Source organism: Ochotona princeps, chromosome 13 (assembly GCF_030435755.1).
Source record: "Ochotona princeps isolate mOchPri1 chromosome 13, mOchPri1.hap1, whole genome shotgun sequence".
Taxonomy (NCBI): domain Eukaryota; kingdom Metazoa; phylum Chordata; class Mammalia; order Lagomorpha; family Ochotonidae; genus Ochotona; species Ochotona princeps.
In genome coordinates, this window is record NC_080844.1 from 34404371 (window position 1) to 34427170 (window position 22800).

At 43.3% G+C, this 22800-nt stretch overlaps 2 protein-coding genes across 6 annotated transcripts in view; both read right to left on the minus strand.

Moving 5' to 3' along the window:
- The window catches only part of PPP3CB (protein phosphatase 3 catalytic subunit beta), a 49492-nt gene extending 38432 nt beyond the window's left edge, over positions 1 to 11060 (minus strand). For 3 of the 5 annotated variants that reach the window (XM_058671070.1, XM_058671071.1, XM_058671069.1), the window contains exon 1: positions 10839 to 11060. In XM_058671070.1, the coding sequence (XP_058527053.1) occupies positions 10839 to 10923 (85 nt within the window). In that variant the 5' untranslated portion in view covers positions 10924 to 11060. Of the gene's footprint in view, positions 1 to 10445; positions 10641 to 10838 lie in introns of those variants that run through there. The other 2 variants (XM_058671072.1, XM_058671073.1) reach the window with 2 other exon arrangements.
- A 2993-nt stretch (positions 11061 to 14053) lies between these two features.
- Positions 14054 to 22800, minus strand: part of USP54 (ubiquitin specific peptidase 54) — a 101441-nt gene continuing 92694 nt past the window's right edge. Inside the window, exons 22-23 of the mRNA XM_036495737.2 lie at positions 16752 to 16938; positions 14054 to 15357 (exon numbers count right to left, since the gene is read on the minus strand). Coding sequence (XP_036351630.2) covers positions 14798 to 15357; positions 16752 to 16938 — 747 coding nt within the window. The 3' untranslated portion in view covers positions 14054 to 14797. The remainder of the gene's footprint in view (positions 15358 to 16751; positions 16939 to 22800) is intronic.

Consider the following 22800-nt stretch of genomic DNA (forward strand, 5'->3'; position numbering starts at 1 on the left):
TACCAGGATGGCAGTGAAATCTCCATCCTAACTCAACAGTTTTCAGTTGCCCTTTAAATGACCACCTTTGGTATCTGATGTGACACGAAGGTATTTGCTCCTAATGATGGAAAGCCAAGCGCTGAATCAATGTTAAGTATATGGCAAATACAGCTGATGGAATCCTCACAACTTTTGTTCACCTCACAATCTACTGCTAACTTACTAGGTAGAGCTTTGTTCTCTAACTTTTAAAAAAAAAAAAAAAGACTGATTTTATTTATTTGGAAGGCAGAGTTATGGGACGGGGGATGAGGAAGAGATGTGGAGGAGAGAAAACGAAAGAGAGAGAGAGAGAGGAGACCTATCTTCCAGGCTGCCTGGAACTCCACCTGGGTCTCCCATGTTGGTCACAGTGGCCCAAGTACTCATCCTCATCCTCGCTGCTTGCTCAGGACAATAAGCAGTCAGAACTCAAATTGAGGCTCACAAGATTCTGGCATTGCACCTACTGTACTACAATGCCAGTCCCAGAAGCTTAAATTTTTAAAAAGTGTTTAAGAAACAGCAAAGAAGTTAAACTACCTTTTTTAAAGGCATATATAATTAATGTTCTTTTCTGAGAATTATTAGTGCAATTAATTTTCTAAAAGATTTTTCTTTTTTAAATATTTATTATTTTTATTTGAAAGGCAGAGTTACAGAAAGAGAGGAGAGACTAGACAGTCTCTTAGCCTTTTGTTCATTCCTCAAATCACCACAACAACTAGAGCCAGGAGCGACTCCCTGGTTTCCTAGATTAGTGCAGGGCCCCCAAGAACTTGGGTCATCTTCTATTGCTTTTCCAGGCACATTAGCAGAGAGCTGAATCAGAGTGGAGAAGCCAGGGTTCCACCGGCACCACATGGGATACGGGTGCCAAAGATAAAACTTAGCCTATTATACCACAGTGCTGGACACCAGAAGTGAATTCTTGCAAAATTAAAATTCTTTTAGGATAATTGACACTTTCCTCTTTTAAGTCAAAACATTTCTATGCAGAACTCTCAAAATGTATAACATAACCTTCACTTCACCTTACAAGTTTAGAAGATATAATTTAATATCACATAAACCTAAAAAGAGAGATATTCCAAGTAAAATAATCTACTATGTTCCTAATGAGAACTTAAAAAAAATATTTCCAGGCCAACTCATAAATAAATTTTCAAGGATGGAAGAAACAGCTGAATGTTTACATCTCAAATTTAAACTGAATTTAGAGGCATGTATAGACAAAATAAGGTTGAGCTTAAAATAAGCTTTACATTTTAAAACAATGCTTTTTCCTCTTACCTTCACTTTCATATAATTTAGTCTTTATGCATATCTTCAGTATCATTACATTCCTAATCTTTCATTGGAATCACTTTTTAAGATATTTAACAGAATTTTCCAAAGCAAATCTTCACCTTCATCTAAGCTGTTAACCTACAACACTTTTTGAATATGCAATCACTACAAATTCATTCCTACAAATTTATCCAGAAGTTCCCATTTGTGTAACTATTCAAGTACCTTGCCTTTTCATTCTTACAATATATACACGATTTCTCCCAGTATTACCAACTGTACTGTTTTTCAATGGTATCTGCCTAATGGAACAAAAACAGAAAGATCTATTTTCAATGGTGTATCTAAGAACACTTTAGGTCAGATATTTAGGAAAGGGTGCTATTTATGTTACATTGTATGACTCCTTTTTCAAGGAATCTAACAAATGCCTTCTTTATGTATTCAAAAATCAGCCTGGACTAAAGTAGTTTCGGTCCTTTAACAAATAGTACTTTGTTTTTAAAATAAATGTTAACCGTTTCCAAAAGACTTTGAAATTACCTTTTCCTTTTTTTTTTTTTTTTTTTGATACTTAGTCAAACAATACTTAGTCAAACAAAACTTCAATCACTTGTCTTGTTTACGCTGGAGACATATTTATTCATAATATTTTACTATAACAAAGACATTAAAATATATTTTGTTCTCCCAAATGCCATGTGAAGGTCTAATAAAATTAAAGCCCCAGTCCAAGCATATTTTTCTGCAAACAATGATTAATCAAATTGTACTGCTGCTAAGCCAAATATTTCTCCATCAGTAAAATAACTGCTTAAAAAAAAAAACCAAACATTTAAATGAACTTCTTAATACATAAACTAAGAGCTAGTTTTGGGTGAATATAGCAATGAGAATAAGGGGCCTGTGCTGTGGCTTAGTGTGTAAAACTACCCGCTGCACAACTGTAGCCCACATAAGCACCACTTTCAATCCAGCCTTGCTACAGTGCATGGGAAGGCAGTGCAGGATGGCTCAAGTGCTTGCGCTCTTGTACTCACAATGGGAGACCCAGAAGAGGACCCTGGAGTTCGACTGGCCCAGCTTCCAGTCACTGTGGCCATTCAGGGAGTGAACCAGAGGATCAAAAATCTCTGTCTTGGTCTTTCTCTGTAGGTCTGCCTTTCAAATGAATACACTGATTTTTAAAACGAAATTAATTATCACTTAAACACAAATTTCTGAGATCACGATAGAATATTTTGGATACTTTCCCATCACGCAAAGGAAATCTTAACATTCCACTTAGGAAAAGAAATTTTAAGATTCTGCAGTCTGGATCATGAATACTTCCTGTTCTGCAGTTCACACCAACATGGAATGCAAGGGTTCCAAAGAGTGTCTTAACTGTTGGGCCAAACAGTGACGTCCGGGCTTCATTTGCTTAATCCTAAAATTCAGTGTGTAACCTAGAATTCCATCCTTGGCCTTATCTCATTCATGAACAATCTCATTTACAAGCTCCACCTAGCACTTACATTTTAAGATATTCCAAATACATGTTTTAAGTTTAGATTCCACCCCTAAACTTCAGATCTGTAGTAAGTTTTCAAACATCTCCATTTAGATGTTCTACTCATAGTGCAAAATTAGTATGTACAAAACAGAAGACTGTCCTTCTAAGCTAAGAGTCACCTAATTAATTTGGAAATCACCCTAGAAATGTTTCTCCTTACCCTATACAGATACTAGGTCCTAAAAAATTCACTTATCTGTTTTGTCCCTTTGGTCCCCAGAGAGACTTAATATAAAGACTTCCTCTTCTCTGGATTATTACACTTACAATATTTTCTAGTTTTTCCATGTTCCACATTAGAAAGTATTCTAAAATTCAAATTTTCATTATATAAAATCTAAACCCTTTTCCTTAACGTAGCACAAAATTCCTCAAGAGCTGATATCTGTATTTCTACTCTTTTGCCACTATTTCTACTTTCTAGATCTACTCTAGACACTATTTTTTTTTTTTTAGATTTTTTATTTTTTTATTTTTATTACAAAGTCAGATATACTGAGAGGAGGAGAGATAGAGGAAGTGGAGCTGCCGGGATTAGAACCAGCGGCCATATGGGATCAAGGCGAGGACCTTAGCCACTAGGCCACGCTGCCGAGCCCCTAGACACTATTTTTTAAACTATGTCATTTTCCTTCTAATTTCTCTAAGCCCCTCTTCTGCTTTTGGGTGTATTATTTCCATCTGCTACCTATCTTTTCCTTGTCTTCAGACTTCATTTCAGTACTATAATTTTTACAAACTTTTCTGATCGTCCCAAGCTAATTGTGGCCTTTCTTTGAGACACCATGGCAAACCACAGAATGTATACTTACATTATAGCGCTTAAAATTTCCCTATAAATATGCCTACCTTCCCAGCTTAAGGGTGCCTGGAAAGGAAGGGAGACTCCATGTTTAATTTATTATACCCAGTAATTAGAACACAGATATGCATGCAGAATTCATGAACTACTGCTTCTTTTTAAAATGTTTGCATATCTGATAACAAATTTATGTGGCACTGACAATATATTTACAGAGATTTACAAACAACTTTCACACACATAATTCCACATGACTCTCAGGGACACTTGTGTTTGGGCAGGCACATTTATTTTAACTCCACTTCACAAATGAAATAAAAGGTTCAGAGACAGAAAGTGGCTTCCCAAGGTGTTTTGACTAGTAAAGAGAGCAATATTTGAAAGTGAAGTCTTCAGAATGTTCCTCTGGAACCATGTGTCCCTATATCAACACAACGACACTTCTGAAAAAAATGAAGAAACATCCATCCAAGGGCTCCTCCCATAAAGACCTTCCAGTGACAGAAGTACTGACTGGCTACATGTTTTAAGGCAAGACTGATAAATTCAACAGCACCGCCTTCAACATTTCAAGCAACCTAATTTTCTTTGAATACAATACCCTTTTCTCAACATGGTTCCCTTTCCTGGCCTATTTTCGTTATGGTATTACCACCCTCTGGTGTTCAGACTTAAAAATTTTGTCACTGTTCTCTCATTGGACTCTTAGTCCTGATTCTTCAAATTTTCTCAGCTTTCTTAAATCTCCATTGTTGCAATGCCAGTTCAAATTCGCATCAGATTGTTCCCTAGCAAAATCTAAATAATCCCTACTTTCCCTACTGAAAAAGGAAAGCTAAATTATATACTATCAAAAAAAGAAATCAGGAAGTTTCCTAATGACTAAAAAACAAAAAAAAAACAAAATCCTGCATTTTTTCCCCAAAGCCTTTTTAATTCAGCCATTCTTAGTCTTTCGGTGTCATCCCAAATTTCCTCCAATCACGACTGCCCAACAGATAGATCCCTTAAAGAAAAGTAATCGGTTCTGTTGACTAAAAAAGCATAGCTAACTTGTTTCATTCCCAAGCAACACTTACTGAATATATATTTATTATATATATCCATATGCATTACTAATTACATAATATAGAAATGTATATACTTATTCAATATGTTCAATATGTTAGCCTCAATATTATTTAGAATCTGTGTGAAATCTGGTTTCTCTCGTTCCCTTAATGATGCCTTGGTCTTTCTTCCCTTACTTTTGTTCCATTAATCACCTAACTAGATACTCTAACTTGTCCCCCTCTAATAATTTGCTCTACACAATACCACAAACTGCTATCAAAACCCAAACTATAGGGTCACTATTCTGCTTAAAATCCTTTGATAATAATTACGGTTAGTACTACTGGTTAAACATTTATCAGGCAGCAGGGTATATATTTCACATGTACTGTACCCATTAATCCTCCAAAAACCCAAAAGATGGCCTTTTAAATTCTATTTTACAGATGAGAAAATCTGTCCACAAAATGCTATTTAGTGGTAGAATCAAGCTTGAAACCCAGGCATTCTGACTCTATAGTTTGTCTCTCCACTCATCCAGAAGCTCCAATACTTACCAGCTCAAGTTTCAGCTCCTCAACTTGGTATACGAAAGGATCCCTTCCAACTTCATCTCCTGCCACTCCTTGCCTAACACTTGACATGCTTTTTCAAACTCCATGCCCCTATGTGCCTGTTTTCTCTACTCCAACCCTGCCTTCTATCCTGAGAATTCTAACCCTTCAAGGACTACTCAAAACCTTACCAAATCATTGATGCTTTCTCTAAAAGTTAAGAATAGTTGCTTCTCTTGTTCCAATAACACTTCATACCTAATTCACCTCGTTTTTTTACATATCTTCCCCTCTCCCACTTGGTTGTCAGCACTCCAGAGAATCTTCATAACATCCTTTCAATATTATATTTTCATGTCTGGTACAAAGCAGATACTCGATAAACACTGCATAAAGCTCGGCACTGATGTAACAGGTTAAGCAGCTCCCTGCAATGGCAATAGTCATACATGTACAACTTTGCATCCTTGCTGTTCCACTACCAACCCAGCTCTCTGATAATGAGCTTGGGAAATGCAGTTGATGACGAACCAAGTAGCCGGGCCTCTGGTATCAACAGGGAAGATCTGGATTCATTTTCAGGGTCTCAGCTTCAACCTGGCCCAGCCACGACCATTGCAGCCATTTGGGGGAGTGAATTAGTGGATCCATCTCTCTTAACCACCCACCTCCTGCTTCTGTAATGTTTCAGAAATAAATAAATAGATCTTTTGAAAATAAAGTTGCAGGGGCCAGATTTGTGGCATAACAAGTTAAGCAATGCCAGCATCCCTTACGGGCAGTAAACCAATGGATGGAAAATTTATACGTACCTCCCTCTGCAACTGTACCCTTCAAATAAATAACATAAATGAAAAGTTTCAAAAATAAATGGTCCCATTCTCTGCCTTGCTCAATCAGACTCAGCCTGTAAGGTCTGTTTCCTCCCATACAAACCCTTCCCAGATCACTCCTTCCCTCAAGTCATCACTACTTCCGCTGAATTCAAACTGTGGCAACCTGGCAATCATTCCACACATCCACACTTTCTGAATAATTATTAACTTTTCATGAATACTTATTTCCTCAGGACCAACAGAACCTTTTACACTTCCATTCTCTTTCTACAGTTCCTAAACAAATATTTTTTTAGATGTTTGCTATTTGATTACTTGAATGTTCAAAAATAAATCCTACATGCAAAAATTCCAAATTAGCTTTAGTTTATTTCATATCTATATACAAACATTCTTATAAAGATTTAATTTATTTGAAATGCAGAGTAATAGAGAGGGAGGAGGAGGGGGAGAGACAGAAAGAGGTCTTCCACCTGCTGGTTTACTCCCCAGTAGCCGCCTGGGCCAGGCAGAAGCCAGGGATGGGTTTCTTCTTGGTTTCCCACGTGGGTACAGGGGCCCAAGCACCTGGGCTGTCTTCCACTGCTTCCCCAGGTGCATTAGCAGGTAGCTGGGTCAGAAGAGAAGCAGGACTTGATCCAACACCCATACGGGATGCATGTTCCACAGACAGTGGTTTTGGTTTTAACTGTTGATGCCACAACATCAGTCGCTAAACATTTTTGTGTTAGAAGTGAAGTCATACTGTTAGCACTAAAACACAATTGGTAAATCAAAGTTCTTTAAACAAACTTTCCCTTCACTTTTGCCAGTTCATTCAGCAGCTCTGGAACCTGAAGCTTTTGCTTCACTGCTGAGCAACTGTATGTCCTGCGTGGCATTTTCCTTCTAAAAGAACTTATTACCATGTGTGTTCCCCCACCCCCTGCACATGATATGCTGATCCTTCACTTTCTCCAGGACACATGGCACTGAAGACATAATATGGTTAACAGATTAATGGGGGAGGGTGGAAAAGTTATTTTCAAAATACTTTTACTTTATACAGATACGTATCTTCTCACATAGAAAAGCACACAAAATAGATTTTGTGAACAAAAAACTTAAATCAAACTGCTATAAATTACAATGAAACAGAACTAGCACCGTAACCTAAGGTAAGGCCTGTATGTATCACCTGAAAATCTATAACAAAAATAAGCAGTCCTACTAGAGCTAAGGTACTGGAAAACACTTTCAGTCAAATGACCTCAGATTTATAAGCAATGTGGCTGACAACATATCGTACAAAAACCTAAGGTTGCCCATCAGAAACATCAGGTTAAAACGATACATAAAAAAATAAATCTTAAAAAAAAATCACACACACTCAAACTTTGGTTCAACCTGAAAGTCTGGTAATATAATACAGGAAGCAGGAAAAAATGTTCAGTGTATAAGAAAATGATTCACTGTAGATGCTAAAAACGAATATATACACAGAATAGACAATGCTAAGTGGTAAGTTAATTTTTGTTTCAAGACCAAGAGAGTTGGTGCGGATTCTGAGATTCAGAGTGGTATGACAACATCTCATACTAGCTACCCTATTGCAATCCAACTTCTTGTCAATGAATCTCAGGAGGCAGCCATTGGTGCCCAAGGCTTGACCCCAGACCACTACATGGAAGATCTGGATGGAGTTCCAGACTTCCTGTTTCTGCTTGGCCAGGCCACAGCTATTTGGGGCATTTGGGAAAGGCACTCACTCAGACAGATCACACCTCTCTTTCTTTCCCTTTAACTTCATCACTTTGCCTTTCAAGTAGATGAAAGTAATTAATTTTTTTTTAAAAGCCTAACAAACTTGATAAATCTCCAGCAACAAAACAGTGTTACAAATTTGAGACTTGGTCTAGACAACAAAAAGTGTATTCTTAAAGTATCTAGGAAAATTAAGATCAAGTGAATTTTGGAGGGAAGGAAAGCAACACGCAAACATGGGATTTCATACTTTAATTAACCATGCCAATTCTTCTGCTGTGACAGAAAAGCACATATGCATACATAATGAGATATATTTTCTAGATTATTTCCATTTTCATTCCTTACTTCGTTAAAGAAGAGAAAATACTTAACGAAACATAGTTAAAAGCGTATATATCATCTCATCTGAATCATTTGGCTACATCAATCTTTAAACAGAAAACATGCCCTGAACCAGTAGCTGGAGTGGATCCAGAAAAGAATTTAAATAGAGGGCAGCACTGTAGAGCAGAAAGTTAAGATGCTGTGTGTGCCACTATTACCCCACACTCCTGTACTGGTCTACTCTGTTTCCAATCCCACCTTCCTGCTAAAGCCTCTGGAAGTCAATGGAAGATGACTCAAGTATGAGCCCCTGCTACCCACTGGGAGATGCAGAAGGAATTCTAGGCTCAAGGCCCTGGCCTTCCCCAGCCCCGCCATTGCAGCCATTTGAGAACTGGAGCAGTACATGGGATATCTGTCTTCCCCTTTCAGTTACTCGGCCATTCAAATAAGTCTTTTAAAAAATAATTTACTAAGAAACCTAATCATCCATAATAAGTGATAGGAGCTTACCACTAATAGTTTTAGTGACCAATTTATCTCATACAGTATTCAAAGCTTCCAGTTTCCAAACAGTAAATTTCAGGGATCTGATTTTAAATATAGATAAAATCTCTATAATTTTGAAAATACATGTGCCCATGAAATGTAAGCCTTCTGACTAGAAGTACTGAGGATGAAATCTAGATACGGTAAAGAAATGCTCCAGGGAGTGAAGTACTACTTGCACACAATGTCAACAACAGTCTCCATGCTCCTAACATGAAATGGTACAGATGCAAAACCAGCACCACAACCAGCACCACATCCTGCACTTAACACTGGACTTTAACCAGCTGAACCAGAGTGGTCGATTTTCTTCAATCAGGACTAGAGGGGTCAATCTTCTTCAGACAATCCGGTTCTCTATCACCCAATGTAACATTATGATGCAATTACTCAACTTCTTGGCAAAAAGCTTAAAGGCGAAATTTAAAAGTCGCTCTGAATCCACAGGAAAGGTGAGTGCCCCATCACTGAACAGGAAGCTACTGGACTCCATGAAGAGTGAAAAGGAGTTATCATTCTACACACTATTTCTAAACACATGGCCCAGATCAAGCATTCAAAGCAGCGAACAACTTCCCTAAGGAAATAAAGCTGCCTCCACCAAGCGCATAACCATGCGCTGTACATAATTCTACTTTTCTGTACCATCAAGCTCCCTTCCTGTTTAAGTCAATAACTTCCATTCCATCCCAAAAAACTGCTCATATGACTGTGTTTCAGACTCATAACTCAGGCCCTAAACGAATCTATCTGCCTTATGCTTGGAATCTTATTTTTACTTCATTAAAGCAGAACAGAAAAAATTACCATACATATGACAAGACACAAGAAGATGCACCAGCACCAGGCTGATGAAACTTCCTGTTCAGGAATGTGATTGGTTATTCCGTCTGACAGGGAAAAGCACCCAGGGAAATGAACACACAGCACAGAGACAGGACAGTCAGGAAATGAAGAGGCAGCCAACGTTCCCTGTTTCCACCCCTAGAAAACTCCAGGACTTCTTGAGAGAGTGAAGACCTCAACTGTCACTTTTTTTTTTCTCTTTGGAAGAGATTTCTCATTCTAGCACCTGGCCTAACTGGCTCAACTACCAACTTCTAAAACAATCAAGATAAGCCTGGGCATGAATCAATGTTGGGAAGAATCCAAGGAAGCTCAGATTGAAATGTTTCAAAAATAATTTTTAAAAACACAAAGTTTTCTTGTTTGAAAACGTTTTCATGGGAACAATGGGTCAAGATAAAAAAAAAAAAAAAAGTCCTGCTCAAACCCTGCCAATGTATGTGAGAAAACATCACTTTAAAGATGATCTTGTGTGAAGTCAGTGTATTACAGACACTGAAACTCCTGCAATGATGTCAACTCCTTCATGCAGATTTACAGGCAAGACAATCACTTCGCAGGTGCGGGGAACTGACGGGCTCCCCCAGAGAGCTGCGCCCCACGCCACCCGGCTGCAGCTGCCCCACTCTAACCTGCCAACCTCTCCCAGGCTCCCAAGCGTCTAACTTCTCCCAGCAGGTGCGTGTGCAGAGGGAGGAATGCCTTCCAGCCAGCGTGGACAGCTCTTACTACCTTTTCCTCTCCACGATGGTTTTCACATATTTCTTCTTTGTATACTGCTTTTCATTCCCACTCTGCACTTGCAGAAGCCATAGGCCCCCAAAGACCGCCTCACCCCTGTATCCTCGTCCTATACCCTACGCACCCACCTCCTGCCCCCAATTTCTTGCGGGATGGGCACCCTGCGGCGGGCGCTGGCTCGGGGCGCGGACTGTCACGGGGGGCCGATCGCCCCGGGCTGGCCCGGGAGAGCAGCTGTCGTGCAGCAGGAAGCTCGGAGCGCGAAGCCGAGCTCCGCGCTGTCGGGCCGAGCAGGGGCGAGGGGCTCGCGGGCGGCGGCGGCCTCACCCCCGGCCCGGGAGCTCGCCCAGCCCAGCAGGGGCCCGCCCAGGGGCCACTCCCCGAGGGAGGCAGCCAGTCACTCGCCCGCCCTTCCGGGCCCGCTCCCGAGGGGACGGTCTCCCGCCCTCACACTCCTCACACTCCTCACACACATACACCGCTCAGCAGGCCAGGCCCCCAGGGCTTCGTCCACCTCTCACCTTTGACGACGCGGTCAGCCCCGGGAGGGGGCGGCGGGGGCGGGGGTGGGGGCGGTGCGGCCCGCGCCGGCTCCGGGGCAGCCATGCTGGGCCCGGGGCTCGGCTAGGCGCTAGGCCGGGCGGGGTTTGGGGGCGGGGGCGGCGGCTACCAGAGCCGAGCGGCGGCCCCGCCGGGGAACATGGCGGACCCTCTTTCCCTACAGAGGGGCTGAGACCGGCATGCACCGCGCGGGCGGGGGCGGGGGCGGGGCCGGCTCTAGGGACGTGGGCAAAATTACTGAGGCTAGGAGAGACACAGAACGAGGCCAAGGGATCAGGTTGAAATTTTTTGCGTCCATAGGCAAAAAAGAGCGTGAGGGGCCAGGGACGGTTGCCTGAAGTTGGTTGCCCTGATAAATGAAAGCAAGGGAACACGCCACCGGCTGCCATGAACCTCCTCGTAGAATGGGGAGAGGTGATTAAATTTCAGAATCGTGCTGGTGACAGAGCACTCAGTGCTATCCCAACATATCTACCGGATCTGAGTACTAAAGGGTTGACGGGACAAGACAATGGGAGACATGATAGGTTCTAGAGAGCCCAGAAGGGACCCATTCAAAATGGAGTTTAGAAAAAAACTCTGGCCCTTGTGCTTAAGAGTCTGGAATTGTCAAGACTCTGAAGGCGACGCAGCCGGAGCAGGCTAGGCTTTAAGAGTTAATATCAAAACAGATAAAGGGGAAGTGTGAGGATGACACCACCAGATGTCCAGATAAGCAGAATTCACCTCAAGAAAGACACAGCCTCCTGCTAGATTTTTTTCAGATGCAGGAGAAAAGTAGAGGAGTAACTGGGACATTGGAAATGGATTCCTAATTTCTGTGCACACACAATCTGCCTGGGGGAACTTATGGAAGCTTTCAAGACCAGGGTGGCTGATGGCATTCAGGGACAAGAACTGACAGCTGAAGGAGAAACTATTGGAAGAATGTGAGTATGACATAATAGGAGGCGGCATATCCCTTAAACTAGCAAATCCCTGAAAGCAGGAGCATTGGGGTCAGAGAAGAGCCGCCAGCATCTATGTATGAATGTACTCTAGGAAGTTTGTGGAGGGGTGGGCATTTGGCACAGCAGAGAAGTTGCTGCTGGGGACCCCAGGTGCCTACCGCAGGTCCCAGCTACTCTGTTTCCGATCCAGCTGCCCATGCGCTGCCTAGGAGGTGACAGGGAGACCCAGTGGAGTTCCAGGGTCCAAGATCCGGCCTGGCCCAGCCGTGGCTGTTAAAGGAATGGAAGGAGTGAACCAGTGGATGGGAGATCTGTTTGCTTCTCTGTTTCTCTGCCTTTCAAATAAAGTGGGGGGTGGAATGCTTACAGAAAAATGGAATTAAGATTATTTGGGTGCAGAAGTTTTTTCCAATATCGGGCCAGCATCTTAACACATCAAATTAAGCCAGCACCTGAGACACCAGCATCAAATCTGAGCACTGGGGGCCTGGCACCACAGTGTAGCAAAGTGGCTGACCATGGTGCCAACACCACGTATGGATGCCACTTTAAATCCTAGCTGCTCTATTTCTGATCCAGCTCCTTGCTAATGTGCTTGGAAAAGCAGCAGATGACTGCTCGACTGCTTGGGTCATACACCCACATGGGAGACCCAGAAGAAGCTCCTGGCTCCTGGATTCAGATCTGCACAGCTCTAACCATTAAAGCCACTTGGGGTGTGAACTAGTAGCTGGGACATCTCTGTCTCTTATGTAACTCTGCCTTTCAGATAAGAAATAAATCTTTAAAAACATATGTAAGTATTGATTCAAGTCCTAGCTGCTCTACATCCAGTCTAGTTCCCTGCTAATACACCTAGGAAAATTTAAGCTGGCCAGCTGTTTGAGCCCTTGTCACACATCTGGGAGACCCAGTTGGATTTCTAAGCTACTGGCTTCAGCCTAACCCAACCCTAGTTGTTGTGGCCACATGGCGAGTGAATCAGGAGATGGAAAATTCCACTTGCTCTGTCCCTTCATCATTCTGCCTTTTAAATAAATAAATCTTCAAAAAGAAAAACTGCTTAAAATATGCATTTTTTTATAATGTAAAATTTCTACAAACTTTCTGAAGACTATTTGTGGGCATGGAATTAAGAATTTTTGCACCAAAATTAACTTATCTTTTAATTCAATTTTTTCCACAAACTTTAAAAATTGCTTTTGATTCTTGATGGTGAAGGATCCAAGTAGGACAGACTCATCCTCTTGCTCAAATAAAACATGCAGTGAATACGCTGATAATGTTCGGTGATAATTAGACAAGCAAGAGTCCACAGGTCTAGGCTCTGGCACTATAGCCTAGCAGCTAAAATCCTCACCTTGAACGTGTCGGGATCCCATATGGGCACTGGTTCTAATCCCAGCGGTCCCGCTTCCCATCCAGCTCCCCACTTGTGGCCTGGGAAAGCAGTCAAGGACGGCCCAAAGCCTTGGGATCCTGCACCCGCGTGGGAGACCTGGAGGAATTCCTGGCTCCTGGCTTCGGATTGGCTCAGCTCCAGCTGTTGCGGCCTCTTGGGGAGTGAGCCATCAGACATGAGATCTTCTCTGTCTCTCCTCCTCTCTGTGTATCTGCCTTTCCAATAAAAATAAATCTTTTAAAACAAAAACAAAAAGGCATCCAGAGGTCTCAAAGAGCAACTTTCTACCTCTTCTTGGTGTCAAAGACCCTGAGAGCTGGGGTAAGAGGGAAGCACAAAGGGAACACACTGAGTAACTTCAGAGGGGAGGGGCTCTCAGGAGGGAAGCAGGGAGAAGCAGGGAAGCTCCCCAGGAGAAAGGAAATGGGGGGGGGTGGTCATGGGAAGAGAAAAAGAAAGGAACAGGTGGCACATCACAACCTGTAAGAGAGGGAAGATGCCAAACGTACATAGGTTTGCAGGTAGTTTGTGGGGGGTTCAAGCCCCAAGAAATCTCCCTAAGGAATGGAGGAAGGAGCTAAATGATGTGTTGTGTACTGAGTACTTCTGGCAGGAAAGGGATAGGAAATACACTTTCAGCAGTAATGACGGGAAAAGACACTCTATTTTAGGGCCCACTAACTCTCACCTTGAGTGTGTATTTTTCAGTTGCTCTGGCCCCTCACTTTCACTCCAATCAAAAGCCACTTCATTTATACATCCAGGCTTCCACACCCGCAGTAAAAAAGACCAAGAGCATACAAAAGGGAAGAATAACAAGGGATTAAATAGAACTATCTTATAGATTTATTAATGAAAAATACTTTACAAAAAACAGTATGTTTGGCCCTAAAATAGTTCAGCTGACTCTGAGGGTTTACAACGGCGACTGAGCAGTGGCAGTGATGGCTCTGCTGCTGACAGGAGGGTGTGTTAGTGTGCCTGACTCCATCTGTTCAGAAGGGCAAATGTTATATTGGCAGCTCTGCATTCCAAGTTTAAGGTGTAGGAAGACAGGGAAGGTAGAGAGGCCATAACTCCCGGGCAGGTGGGCTGTCCTGAAGGATGTGGTAGCACTAGAACCTCAGGGTTACATATCTCTCTAAGGATAGAGCTGAGAAGAGAAAGGGTCAGGTAGGTGGGACAAAGAAAGAATGTACGTTGGGAACACAGTAGGGGAACAGGTAATGATGGCTTAGGTGAAAGTGGGCAGATAGAATATCCAGGGATAAAATAATGACAAGACCCCAAGGAATGGCTAGTGTCATGAGTAATATTATAGATTAATCTTTAAAGTGACTCAAAGTCTTACACAGCAGCTGCTTCCTTTTGCTAGGGGACATGGGAGTTGGAATTTCAAATATCTTTTGTTAAAGAGCCAGGTCTCAAGTTTAAAGCTTCCTGGCATTCTTAGGAGAAATTGCCAGTTCTTGGTTGAGGTGAGAATGGCACAATCCTGGCAAGGATGCAGGGTACCCTCTGTGCCTCACTAGAAAGGGGTGGCCCCAGGGAAGGGCAGCGGTGACCCTTACCACCTACTGTGCTGCAGGGCTCTAGCCCTGTTCTGTTCTCTTCCTGGTGTATCTGTGAGAACAAACAGAAACCCTTCGGCCCCTCTCCTCCGGTGTGCAGATTGCGAAGCATAACTGCTTTGCCTCCAGTCGTCATCTGGTGGCATATCTACTCTTCGAGGACCAGGGGCTCGGAACCCGGGAACAGGACCCGCATTCCAAGCTGACCTCAGGGGTACATGAAGACTGCTGGATGGTGAGGACACAGGGGGAATGACAGGAGGCAGGGAGGGTGAATGGAAAAGATCTCCCCAGGACTGAGCGTGAGGAACCTGTAGGCCCTGGCTTCTTTCTGGTAGTGTGGCAGTGTAGGTTAGCTGAGGCTTGTGCTCAGCAGTAGTCAGGAATGTGGCCTCTGCACGCTGGTTGGTCTTGGCCCAGGGTCCCCAGGAGGCATCTGCTCTGGAGCGATGGGGGAGGCTCCTGTAGTTCAAAGTCCTTCCTGTGTACTTGACCCCTTGGGAAGCTTCACCCCTGTCACACACAGCCAAAAACTGGTGGACACTCCTCGAAGTTCCTGCGGAGAGAAAAGAACCCAAACACTGAGCACCTTCAAAAAGCCATTTTCTTTCCCAGAGGACCATTCCTGGCTACTCTGCCCCCTCCCCATTCCTCCAAGAGCATACACACAAGGGAAAAACATACATTTTTTACATTTGATTTCATTTAACACATTTTTACATAAAAATTTTTCTTACCTCCAACCTGGGCAAGTGAAACCAATCTCCAGATGCTGTCACACTTTTTCCTTGCTCCACTATAATGCTTCCTCTCTCTTTCTCTCACACACACACACACACACACACACACACACACACACACACAAACTGCTTCCTAATATAACAAATGTTTTCTCTCCCATTATAAAAACGTTGCTGCTACTAGAGCCACCATTCTTTATCATTCTTTCTTTACAATAGAGATCTCTTAATGCCCAGTCTGAGGTCTCTTCTTGCATTTCACATCCCTTCTAACAGATATACAGTAGGGAATGCCTTTTCTATACATTTATTAAGCCTTGATGTTACTGGCATCTTGGGCTCTAATTCTTTGTGGGGGTAGCAAAAGAATGACTTGTGTTCTGCATGATGTTTAGCAGCACCCTGGATACCAGTAGTACTTGCTCTTTCCCTTTTAGAACACTGTAGCTTCAGCTCATGATGGGGGAAATACAGAACATCTTGCCATGAAAAGTCAATGCCAGAAGGATGCTACCCACCTTCCATACGACTGTCTGGGCCTGTACACATGGTACAAGACCCCACGTACAAGGTGTTTTCAAATCTCCCAACTGCTGCTTCTACTCCTCTACCAGGGGCAGAGAACCTCTCTTCTGCCAAGGGCCCTTTGAATATTGACATCATTTGTGGGTCATACAAAATTATCAAGTTAAAAATCATGCCGCTGTAAATACATTGATCGTTGAGTCGCACCTGTGTTTGCCCTGGCAGAGCCAGATCACATGATTCACAGGCCTCATAGGCCCAACATCCACCACCCTTGCAGACGTAGGCCACTCCTTAGCTGACACTCAGTGGATGGAAGAGAGAGCTGGCTGACGGAGATGGTACTTCTCTGCTTGTGGTGGCAGGCGGGGGAGATCCCACAGACTGGATATTATCTCTGTGTTGGTCACTTATAATCTTATCCTATCATTACTGAAGCAGTTATTTCTCATGAATAGACAGCTACCAGAGGGTGCTGTTGTAGACCCTCTGGTCTAAGAACCATGGTGTCTAAGAAATTACTTAATCATAATTCATCTAGATCAACACTTAAATCTTAAAAGCATAATTGATAGCCTCAGATCATACCCTTTTTTGGGAACTCCAGGTCCCAAAATGTATACTAATTTGATCATCAGAGGCTCCTGGCATGTATTTGTAAATGTTAGATTGGGCAGGAAGTTACCTGGGGATCTATGGGGCTCCCCTGCCATGCTGGGCATCAGGACATCTGGGGACAGGAACTGTGGTTGGGGAGGGTAGAGTTGGGGACCAAGGAGACACACAGGAGGGTCATGGATGACAGGGAGGGAAGAGGAGCTGGAACAACGGTGCCAAGTTTCCAAAGGCTTTTTCCGCATGTTTGATGAATCCTTATAATGAGACAAGACAAAAAAACAGAGATGATGATTAACAAATAGCAGGATGTGGTTGGGCAAACACAGTGAGGCAAGCAAAAGGAAATGGAGGGAACCAGAGCACAAATACACCTCATTCTGGAGAGGGACCCAACCTACTTAGTAACTATCTCCGTCAGCCCTTCTAGGAAACCAAACCTGAGCTCCTCCTCTTTTAACCAGTCTTCCTCATATCCCTCCCCACCAAGCCCAACCATTCAGGTCCTTAGCAAACACTTCAAAGCTGACTGCAATAGATTTACAGAGTGAGACAGAAATTAAAAATGAAGAAGAAATCAGAGACATCATAGAAAACTCCCTACAGAGTACAGAACAATATTATACTTTTAAAAGATTTATTTATTTTTATTGGAAAGTCAGATATACAGAGAGGAGAGACAGAGAGAAAGATCTTCTATCTGCTGATTCACTCCACAAGTGGCCACAATGGCCAGGGCTGAGTCGATCCAAAGCCAGGAGCCTGGAGCCTTTTCCAGGTCTCACATGTGGGTGCAGGGTCCCAAGGTTTTGGGCCATTCTCAATTGTTTTCCGAGGCCACAAGCAAGGAGCTGGATGAGAAGTGGAACATCCAGTACATGAACCAGCACCTATATGGGGTCCCAGCACATGCAAGATGAGGACTTCAGCCACTACACCACCGCGCCGGGCCCTATACATGTTTTGACAATGGAAAACTAAAATGTACTTGCTTAAATGCAGAACACTGGGTCAACAGATTACACCATTATCTTTCTTGCCAATGCCAGAATCTACAGTGTCCTCTTTGCTTCTCAAGTTTGCATTCACTAATGCTATGATTTGCTCCATACAATATTAGTTACTCATTTTGTGGTAAAGACTCACAAATATTGTCTTTAATATCTGGAAATCTAATGTCTAAAATGGAAAAAAAATTCCTCCTAGCACCACAGTTTTCTGAAGCTCCAAGACTCAAATAGGAGCATTGCCCTTGATCTCCTACTTGCACCCAAAATAGTTTGTGACCAAATACTTTCATTTCTACCTAAAGACTTTGACCCACCTGCAGTGGGGCAGCAGGGTTCAGTCTCATATTCCTAGATCTTAGCCACTCCCTCCTTAGGATGGACAGTAAGCTCTTGTGTGAGATGGCACTTCTGATTCTTCTCACGAACCATCTTCCACCCCCGGATGATTTTATGTTTTAAATTTCTTTATGCTTCTCAAACACACAAACTCATGAAAGGGCTTTCAAATTTATTATTTATATTACTGTGAATGTTCTTCCCACAGCTCAAACCTTCATTCTACCAGGTTCTCTGATAAAATGTCACTTCTGGAAAACTAATGTTCCCCACTACCTGAACGCAATTAACTCCAAGCAACACGCGGATGGCCTAGCAATTAAGATGGCCATATTTGAGCCTGGCACAGTGGCCTAGTAGCTAAATCCTCACCTTGCAATAACCCATATGGGCTCCAACTCCCACCCAGCTCCCTAACTGTGGCCTGGAAAAGCAGTGGAGGACGGCCCAAAGCTTTGGGACTCTGCACCCACGTGAGAAACCTCAAAGAAGTTCCTGGCTTCAGATCAGTTCAGCTCCAGCCGTTGCGGCCACTTAGGGAATGAACCAGCAGATGGAAGATCTTCCTCTCTTTCTCTTCTTCTCACTGTAATTCTGCCTTTCCAATTAAAATAATAATAATAATAAATAAACCTTTAGAAAAAAAAATGGCCATATTCTGGGCCAGGACAGTGGTTCAAGAGACTAATCTGCCTATGGCACTGGCATCCAGTATGAGCAGCTGGTTCTAGTTTCTGCTGCTCCACTTCCATTCCAGCTCCCCAGTTATGGACTAGGAAAACAGCAGAGGATGGCTCAAATCCCTACATCCACGTAGGAGATCCAGAAGAAGCTCCTAGCTCCTGACTGAATTACTTCAGCTCTGGCTGCTGCGACCACTTGGGGAGTGAATCAGCAGATACAAGATCATTCTCTCTCTCTCTCTCTCCCCCTCCCTTCCTTTCTTCCTCCCTGTGTGTGTGTGTGTGTGTCCTTCTATGAACTTGCCTTTCAAATAAAAATAAATAAATCTAAAAAAAAAAAAAAAAAGATGGGAATCTGGCAGTGTGGTAGTCTAGCAGCTAAAATCCTCACCTTGAATGTGCCAGGATCCCATATGGGTGCCAGTTCTAATCCCAGCAGCCCCACTTCCCATCCAGCTCCCTGCTTGTGGCCTGGGAAAGCAGTCGAGGATGGCCCAAAACCTTGGGACCCTGCACCTGCATGGGAGACCTTAAAGAAGTTCCTGGCTCCTGGCTTCGGATCAGCTCAGCTCCAGCCATTGAGGTCACTTGGAGAGTGAAATCAACAGACAGACGATCTTCCTCTCTGTCTTGCCTCCTCTCGATAATTTTGACTTTGCAATAAAAAAAAAATAAACAAATCTTTAAAACAATAACAAGATGGCCATATTTCACATGAAAAGTGTCTGGGTCCTATTAGAGCTGCATCCAGCCGCCTACTGATACAGATAGTGCAAGGCAGCGTGGATAGCTTCAATAGCTGGTGTCCTGATACCCACAAAGAAGACTAGACAGAGTTCCCAGCAGCTGCAAGCTCTGAGCCAGCCTCAGGTGTCGGAGTCATTCAGGGATTGAAAAGTATATGGGAGCTCTATATAGCTCTCTGTATCTTCCAAATAAATAAATATTTTAAGATTTAGCCCTGGAGCTGGCATTGTGGTATAGCATGTAAAACCACCAACTGTGATGCTGGTATCCCATATGGGAGCATTCATGTCCAGCTATTCCACTTATAATCCAGCTTACCACTAATGACCTGAAAAAACAGCAGCAGAAGACTCAAATGTTTGGCTCCTGACGCTTATGCAGGAGATCCCAGGTGAAGCTCTTGACTCCTGGTATCGGCCTGACCCAGCCCAGCCATTGCAGCCATCTGGAGAGTGGCTCACTGCATGGAAGATCTTTCTCTCTGTCTTTCCATTTATTTCTGTAACTCAAATAAATAAAAATCCTTTAAAAAAAGAGTTTAGGCTAGCCTGAGAAAAGCCACTATTAAATATTTTTTTAAAGATTTATTTTATTTTTATTGGAAAGTCAGATATAGAGAGAAGAAGAGAGACAGAGAGGAAGATCTCCCATCCGCTGCTTCATTCTCCAAGCGACCACAATGGATGGAGCTGAGACAATCCGAAGCCAGGAGCCTGAAGCTTCTTCTGGACCTCCTACAAGAGTCAGGGTCCCAAGGCTTTGGGTCATTCTCCACTGCTTTCCCAGGCCATAAGCAGGGAGCTGGATGGGAAGTGGGGCTGCTGGGATTAGAACTGGTGCCCATAAGGGATCCTGGCACGTGTAAGGCGAGGACTTTAGCTGCTAGGCTACCGTACTGGGCCCCACTATTAAGTCTTTACTCTTTTTTTCCTGCCTTGTTTTATCTTTCTTTGCCATAATTACCACTGCCTGAGGTTGTGTCATTTGTTTTTTATTATCTTTCTCCTCTTGCAGAATTTATTTCTTTTCGCTATCTCCAGAATTGGTTGCTGGCATCATAGCGCATCAGATTAAACTGCAGCTGATGATGCGACCAGCCCACATGAGCACCAGTTTGAGTCCTGGTTGCTGAGATCTATTAAGATGGAAGGCAGAACTACACAGAAAGGGAGGGAAGGTGAGAGGGAGAGAGAGAGATAGAGATAGAGGGGGAGAGAGAGAAAAAAAGAAATAGAAATCTTCCAACCATTGGTTCACTCCCGAAATGTTCAAAATGGTTAAGGCTGGGCCAAACCAAGCCAAAAGTCTGGAATTCCATTTGGGTCTCCCACATTAGTGGCCAGAGCCTATGGACATGGGCCATTTTCTGTTGCCTTCCCAGTGACATTAACAGGAAACTGGATGAGAAGCAGAGTAGTTGAGACTCAAACTGGCACCCTCATGGGAAACTGGTGTTGCAGGCAGCAGCTGAATTGCCTGTACCACAATGCCAGCCCAGATCCTCAAGTTTTAATTTCAAACTCATAAGTCTCATATGAAAGAAAGCCTACCAGATATCTCCCCTCATAAGTCTCATATGAAAGAAAGCCTACCAGATATCTCCCCTCACATTAAATATACCCAAAACTGAAAGTACACATTATCTGAAATACATTGTTACAAAGTCATAAAACATGAGAATCAACCTTGGTTCAAATTGAGCCAAGAAGGCGCCATGACCCATCGGCTCTTCAATGTCTGCGTCTCTGTGCCCCTCTAAACTTCTTCTTTTTTTTTTTTTTAAAAGATTTATTTTATTTATTTTTATTACAAAGTCAGATATACTGAGAAGAGGAGAGTTAGAGAGGAAGTGGAGCTGCCGGGATTAGAACCAGCAGCCATATGGGATCAAGGCGAGGACCTTAGCCACTAGGCCACGCTGCCGAGCCCTAAACTTCTTCTTAAGACATACAGGGCTCTGGGCCCGGTGGCGTGGCCTAGCGGCTAAAGTCCTTGCCTTGAAAGCCCCGGGATCCCATATGGGCGCCGGTTCTAATCCCGGCAGCTCCACTTCCCATCCAGCTCCCTGCTTGTGGCCTGGGAAAGCAGGAGAGGACAGCCCAATGCATTGGGACCCTGCACCCGCGTGGGAGACCCGGAAGAGGTTCCTGGTTCCCGGCTTCGGATTGGCGCGTACCGGCCCGTTGCGGCTCACTTGGGGAGTGAAACATCGGACGGAAGATCTTCCTCTCTGTCTCTCCTCCTCTCTGTATATCCGGCTTTCCAATAATAATAAAATCTTTAAAAAAAAAAAAAAAAAAAAAAAGACATACAGGGCTCTCTCTATTGACCATGATCTGATCCCTTATTTATATTCTTTCCAATCTCAATGGTCAACACACTTCATTATTTCCCCTTACTGGACTCAAATCCCAGCATAACAAATGAGCATATAATTTAGTTAATATATGCTTCAGATCCCTTTACCTGCTACATACTTTTTTTTTTTTTAAGATTCATTTTCATTTGGCATCAGAGCTGTGGCTCAACAGACTAATACTCCAACTTCAAGTGCCAGCATTCCATATGGATGATAGCTGGAGTCCCAGCTGCTCTACTTCCCATCTAGCTCCCTGCTTATGGCCTGGGAAAGTAAGGAAGAATGTCCCAAGTCCTTGGGAACCTTCATCCATGTGGGAGACTCAGAGAAAGCTTCTTGGACCGATCAGCTCAGCTCTGGCAATTGTAACCATTTGGGAAGTGAACCAGCAGATGGGAAATCATGCCCTCTCTGTCTCTCCTTCTCATGGTCACAAAAGCCAGGGCTTTCATAAACCTACAGATTATGGTTTAGTGTCATATAGAAAATCTCAAGAAGGGAGATTTTATTTTTTTTAATTTATTGTAATATTTCCACAAATCTATGTATTTGAGAGGCAGAAAGACAGTATGGAAGAGAGAGAAAGCCCCCATCTACCAGCTCACTTCTCAAATGCCAGCCAACAGGGAAGCAATGGTGGAGGGTAGGTTGGCAGGCAGGGACAGGCTAAAGGTGGGAGCTGGCAAATCTCATGATCCCAGGTCTCTCATGCAGGTGGCAAGAACTCCAGGACTTGAGCCTACATTAACAGAAATCTGGACTCAGGAGCCAGAACCACGTACTCCAGTGTGGGACAGAGACATCCCAACTGATGTCCTGCCCACTTGGCCAAAGACCTGCACTCAGCAAGATGTTAAAACTCCTTTTCTTGCTACTGCACATGCTTCACACACACTGAACCCCACTCAAACAAATACTGGGGAGGAAAAAGTAAAACAATACATCACCCTATTTCTTCCCTTCTTCCTTTGATTAATACATCTG